The sequence below is a fragment of the Arachis hypogaea genome, chromosome 16 (genome assembly GCF_003086295.3).
Source record: "Arachis hypogaea cultivar Tifrunner chromosome 16, arahy.Tifrunner.gnm2.J5K5, whole genome shotgun sequence".
Lineage (NCBI taxonomy): Eukaryota > Viridiplantae > Streptophyta > Magnoliopsida > Fabales > Fabaceae > Arachis > Arachis hypogaea.
The window spans coordinates 137688605-137695126 of record NC_092051.1 but is presented as its reverse complement, the minus strand read 5'-3'; the positions used below and the strand labels follow the sequence as shown (position 1 = coordinate 137695126).

At 33.6% G+C, this 6522-nt stretch overlaps 1 protein-coding gene across 1 annotated transcript; it reads left to right on the top strand.

The window, feature by feature from the left end:
• Window positions 1-1019: 1019 nt before the first annotated feature.
• Window positions 1020-5942, top strand: LOC112757664 (inositol transporter 1-like). Its single transcript, XM_025806219.1, has 8 exons — window positions 1020-1173; window positions 1266-1336; window positions 1627-1962; window positions 2056-2163; window positions 2571-3396; window positions 5186-5205; window positions 5292-5540; window positions 5649-5942. The coding sequence occupies exons 1-8, from the start codon at window positions 1020-1022 to the stop codon at window positions 5940-5942; spliced, it is 2058 nt and encodes a 685-aa protein (XP_025662004.1).
• Window positions 5943-6522: the final 580 nt, after the last annotated feature.

Genomic DNA, 6522 nt, shown 5'->3' with positions numbered 1-6522 from the left:
AGCTCTGTTCGCTCCACTGTACTGTGTTGAGCTCTTACTTTAAAAAAAAAAGATGACAAATAGAGTTGTTGTTAGTTAAGTTAATCTTTATTTTAGTGATTATCCACGGCTTATCTCTTTTACCAGAAGATACTATTTGTTGACCATTGAATAAGAAGGTAATAAGTGCCTATCACATTACATAACAGAATTTTCACCAACTATAAAAAGCCACCAAAGAAATATACTCACAACTCAACTTAGTATAACAAAAAAATAATGTTCCATAACCAATAAAATTTATTATTTTTAATTAATATTAGTAAATATTTTAAAGTTTAAGTACTAAATTTTAAATTTTAAATACTAAAATTAACTCCTAACAATATAAAAATAAAATGTTAGCTAATAGTATTAACTAATATTAATAAAAATTATCTTTAACATTTCTCGCAAGAAAATATATGCAAATAATTTTTATGATTCACATGTATTAATTATTTGGATTTAATTTATATAATAAATATCACTGTGAATCAGATTTTTATAGACATCCAACTAACATATCAATACATCAGCAAATAAATTTCACATAACCACCGATTATAGCTTGAAAGGCTCATGAATACTATAAATATATTTGATTAGACAAAAATAGAAAATTATTAAATGGTATCAATACATAATTAAAATAATCTAAATTAAGATAGTTAATATAAGGACCCAAAATGACAGCAATCATGTTAACATATGTAGGTATTTGAGTACATATTCGTTGTGACAGAGTAATAACGGAAAGTAGGAAAGGAAATAAAAAGAAGGGAAAGTAATCTAGTTGCAAGTTCACATCAACATGAAACTGATCCTTCATTAAAAAAAGAAACAAATGTTGTTATCATATATATGCCCATCGACTTTTAAGGGAACAAGAAATCCAACAAAATTTTTAAATTTAACAACTTTATTATCTATAAAACTATGTTAGATCTCACGCATTAACATGCAATTTACAACTAGTTGATAAAAGCAAGCTAGCAAAAATGGTGGCTGATATGTGCATATCGATTAAAGTAGGAAACTCTGATTATTTGGAGAAACATCCAGAGCACAGAATATCATTTTCCCAAAATTTTTACATTATTGGAGTTACTTTTGCGGCTGGTATTGGTGGCCTTCTATTTGGTTATGATACTGGTACAGTATACATATATGCGTATTGTCTACCATTTCATTAATTACAAAAAAAGAAAGAAATGATATAGCATATATTTTGTTTTCATTTGTAGGTGTGATATCTGGCGCTCTATTGTACATAAAAGATGATTTTGAAGTTGTAAAGAACAGTAGTTTTCTTCAGGTAAAAAAGAGAGTGTCTTTTTGTTCATTCTCTTTTAATTTGGTAGCTTGTAATTGTGACCATATAGTTATATGAAACGCAATATGTTCTTGTAGGAGAATTGGTAGGTGGTACGTAATACATCACATTTAAAATTTTTAATGGGAAAAGTATGTATATATATATATATATATAGCATTCGACAACAAAGATAAATTGTGAATTCACGTAACTATGACTATGACACATTAGGACTAGAGTAGAGTGCCATTTTGCAGCAATTATATGTTCTCATTTTGTTATGTTTGCAGGAACTAATAGTTGCCATGGCCTTAATTGGTGCAATTTTCGGCGCCGCCATTGGTGGTTACATTAATGATTCTTTAGGGCGTAAGGCTGCCACTATTGTGGCAGATATTTGTTTCGCAGTAGGATCACTCTTGATCGCCGTCGCACCAAATCCCACTCTTATCATAGTTGGCCGGTTTTTTGTTGGCCTAGGTGTAGGTTTCGCCTCTGTTACTGCTCCTATGTATATTGCAGAAGTATCACCGTTTGAAATAAGAGGTGGATTAGTTAGTGTCAATTGTCTTATGATCACAACTGGCCAATTTCTTTCCTTTGTCATCAATTATGGTTTGACTAGAGTAAGCATACCCAACTCTTTCGCTAACAATACCAATAGTAATAATTTTGTCTTCATCCATCTTGATTTTCTAAGAGCAAAATTATTTGTGCAGGTTCCTGGAACATGGCGTTGGATGCTTGGAATTGCAGGTACACCAGCTGTTATTCAGTTGGTTCTTATGGTCTTTCTTCCTGAGTCCCCCAGATGGCTATATTTGAAGGTAAATGATGATATAAAATCAATGATCATTCATGTGAAGTTCTCTTTATGCAAAAATTATAGGTAATATCTTTTAGATAATTTGATATGTTGAACTAAAATTAATGCTGGAAACCAATTTTTTTTAAACTAACATCAGCCAATTTTGTTATTTTGTTTATCTTAAATTCTAGATCCTAAAACTTAAATTATAAATATAAAATCTAAAGTTGACTAATGTTAGCTAACTAAAAATTAGTTTCCTGTACTTTTTTTCTTAACTAAATTATCATCTAATGATTATCAACTATTATTTTCATATGAAGACTACTTTATGTCATTAGTCACCTATAAAATTTGGGTAAAATAAATCCTTATATTGATTGTTTTGGTACAGTAATTAAAAGCTTAGTTACTTTTAACTTGCAGAATAGGAAGGAGGAGGCCACCAATGTTCTTTCTAGGACATACCCATCTCCTCGGTTGGAGGACGAAATAGATATTCTTGAAGCTCACATGGAGCAAGAACAAAAGGATAAGGTCAAAGTTAAATACAGTGATGTATTTAAGTTGAAAGAAATCAGAGTTGCGTTCATATGTGGCGCTGGACTTCAAGCATTCCAACAACTTACCGGTATTAGTGTTATAATGTACTATAGCCCAACAATCATTCAATTGGCTGGCTTCAAATCAAACGAATCGGCTTTGTTCTTATCCCTCATTGTTTCTGCAATTAATGCCGGTGGCACAATTATTGGCATTTACCTTATTGACATTGTAGGGCGAAAGAAGCTTACACTTAGTAGCTTAATAGGTGTGGTTGGATCGTTAATCCTACTCTCTGCTTCATGTTATGTTAAAGGACATGGCAACCCGAGTTTAGTTTATGGATGGCTTGCTGTTGCGGGTTTGGCTTTGTATATTATATTCTTTGCACCTGGAATGGGTCCTGTTCCTTGGGCTGTGAACACAGAGATATACCCTGAAGAGTTTAGAGGAATATGTGGTGGCATGTCTGCAACAATTAATTGGGTTGGTAGTGTCATCATGTCTATTAGCTTCCTTTCTTTTGTGGATGCTATTGGGCTTGGTGAGAGTTTTATGATTCTTTTGGCTATTGCTTGTGTTGCGATAATTTTTGTGATTTTCTATATGCCAGAGACAAAAGGATTGACTTTTGAAGAAGTTTCAAATATTTGGAAAGAGAAAGCCTATGGAAAAGATAAAAACATAGAGAGCATGGTTGAGACAGCAAGTACATGATCAACAACTTTTTCCAATACATTTAAGACTTGTGAAAGCACGAAAAGTCATAAAGTTAGGGTTTGAACATGAAATGAAGAAGAACAAAAAATAAAAGGAGAAGAAATGAAAGATGCAATATATATGTGCATGCGCATGTGTCTGTGTCCTTATTGATAGCTTTGGCCAAAGAGTTCAAAACACCATCCATGTGGTTGGCTATATAGTTGATCAGGATCATGTCTTCTTCCATGGTCCATGGCCCTTTTCTCACTTCCAAATCTTGAGACATGTTGAGAGAGTGAGAGAGATTTCGGAGGGGGTGTTAAGGGAGAAGACTCTAGTGACGTGTGTGACAAGCAATGTAGAGTTAGTTTGCATTACAGAGTTAGTTAGATGAAGTGATAATTTGTTATAGGATCAGTTGAGTGTTAGTTATTGATGTGTTTCTCTATCTTTCACTCTTAGTGTGTAAATAAGTGAGGAAGCTTCATATGTAAATTAATACATTCTTCCAACATCAATTCAATTTAATATTTAGTTCATTCTCTTAGCTTTCTTTCTAGTTTTCATACTCTCAACTTGGCAACATAGTGTTCATCAACTTGCTTAATGTGCTTCTAGATCCTAGTCCTCAAGTAGTTCTTGATCTCGTTTCTAGTTCCTCCCAGTATATACTTGGCTATTTTCGACCATGTACAGTCATTATGATTTGATTAATTTATTATGGACAAAAAATGTCATTTTATTACATTAGAATGAAGTCAAATCTTATCCAAAAATATTTGATTGATAAATTTTACAAAGATATAAAATAAATAGTTTAATTTTGATGTACTGATATTATATAACATTTAATTTTATATAGTCATATAATCAAATCTGTTAATTTGGATAACTATTCACATCCTCAATGTAAAAAGTAAGTATTTTTACTAACGTCGTATTATGTTACTGTACACATATGTAAAACTACTTTATTAAGAACGAAGGCTATGATAGTTATACAATGTTAACAATATTTAAAAATTGGTGTTAAAATTAAAATAATATTTTTAATATTAATAAATATTTTTAATTTGAAAAAATATTATATTGCAAAAATATAAAAATGTGTTACTTTAAATACTATATATTTATATATACCAACCTTGCTATATATAAAAAATGAAAAATTATATTTTTTTAAATTATCTTCCATATTTTTGTAATCAATCTCTAAATTAAAAATATTAAGTTTATATATTTATGATACTAAAATTGTTTAACACCACTGATATATATATATATATATATATATATGATTAAAAAATATTAAGTTTATATATTTATGATACTAAAATTGTTTATCACCACTGATATATATATTTGTTAAAGACAATTATACCCTTGAAATTTCTAAAAACGCAACAAATCTGCCCAACCGTGAAGTAAGCCCTTCTCCATTAAATGGAGGTTGGTGATGTGGCAGACAGGATTCCAACGTGGCATCCTCATAAGGCCTTCCGTCCCGTTTCAGGTTTACCCTTAATTCATGAAACCCTAATTGTCCATTTCCTAGTAAATGACCAGGCTAACCTTAAATGAAACACTCCATTTAACTATGACCATTTTGGATGCGGGAAACTGAAGAGTTTCTTAGTGTTGGTCTATGTTTCTCTTCATCTCGTGTGTCTCTGCGTCTTGAAATTATTAACATCATTTGCAATCTCACGTTTGGCATTGATACTAGGTGAAGAAATCTCTATTGAACAACGAAGGTTTTGGTAAGCATTCATTGTTTTCGTTCTTCTTGTTATCAGTTCGTTGGGGTTTGCATATTGTTGGTGATGAAGTGAAAATTTTTTCTGATGGATGTCTTGATGTGTTGATTTATCTGATTGTTACTTATTTGATGTTTTTTGTTAGATGGCAACTCATATCACGTTTGTATATCACCATCGGAGTTGGTTAGAGAAGGATGCAGATGGTGTGGTGAGGTGTAACGATGGTTTAGTGAGTGTCATTGACAGGGTGCATGTTGATACATGTAATCTGTTCCTTGTTGAGGGTTTGTTTCTGGATTTAGGTTATACTAGGTATAATGAAGTGTATTGGTTGGAGCTGGGGATGGATTTAGCTAACGGGCTACGGGTGCTGAGAAGGGATGCCGATGTGGTTAAGTTGTGTGATTCCGCACTGAAGAATAAAAACAGGGTCCACTTGTATTTTGAGCATCCTGTTGACGTTGATCCAGAGTTAGTTGGAATGATGTTGTATTCATAGGTTGGGCACAACTCCAGAACCTGTCCTGATAAGAAGTCTCATGTGGCATCTGAGGAAGATGCAAACGCACAGCAAGCACCTCAAGCAGGTCAGCCAGATGGAGGACATGTTCAGCCAGCAACTCAACAAAATTTGCCACATATGGATTTAGAGGACATGTCAGACTCCGAGCAAGAGAGGTTTTGGGAGGAGACCATGGATGCAGTTGAACAAGAGCTCACACAAGGCCATCCACATTCTGAAGCTAATGAAGAGGTAGTACATATATCAATCAATACTGAGGCAGTAACTTGACAAGTGGAACTTAGAGTTTTTTTTTGTAGGCCAATCTCAACATATCCGATTCAACAAGTTAGTCTGCTGGAAGGAGAGCTCCTAGGACCAACCTTGGGAGGAGAGCAACCAGATCTAGCAAAGGTCCTGCATTAACTCCTAAAACTCCCTCCAATACTGCTGCTGCCGCTGTTGCTTCTTCTAGCAGGGAAGGAATCAGGGTAAAGATGCCTATTATGAGGCCCCCATCAGCTCCAAGTCCAGCAGCCACTACAAGGCCCACAACTCCAAGTCCAACAGCCACTCCAAGGCCCAACCCACCATTTAGGCCCCCACAAATACGGCCCGTTGGACCTACTTCAACTGTTGTCCTTGGTTTAGGAGTTGCAAACACCACAAGGATTCTCGTAGTGTCAAATGAAACCATGAATGGAGCTAGTAAAGCAACAACTTATAGGTTCTCTAAGTTCATGCCAAATTTGTCTGGTTGAAGGAGACTTGGATTTGTGATTAGTTCTTCTTTTGGGTTATAAGTTGAAGTTTAGTTGCAATACTGTTTCTACTTTTTGAGTTATAAAAATAATGACACCCAGTGTTCTTC

Coding starts and splice junctions, on each gene's coding strand:
- LOC112757664 (XM_025806219.1), top strand. CDS start 1,020: ATGGTGGCTGATATGTGCATATCGATTAAAGTAGGAAACTCTGATTAT. Junction 1,174..1,265: donor TCTATTTGGTTATGATACTG/GTACAGTATACA, acceptor TTTCATTTGTAG/GTGTGATATCTGGCGCTCTA. Junction 3,397..5,185: donor GAGCATGGTTGAGACAGCAA/GTACATGATCAA, acceptor TCTTGTTATCAG/TTCGTTGGGGTTTGCATATT.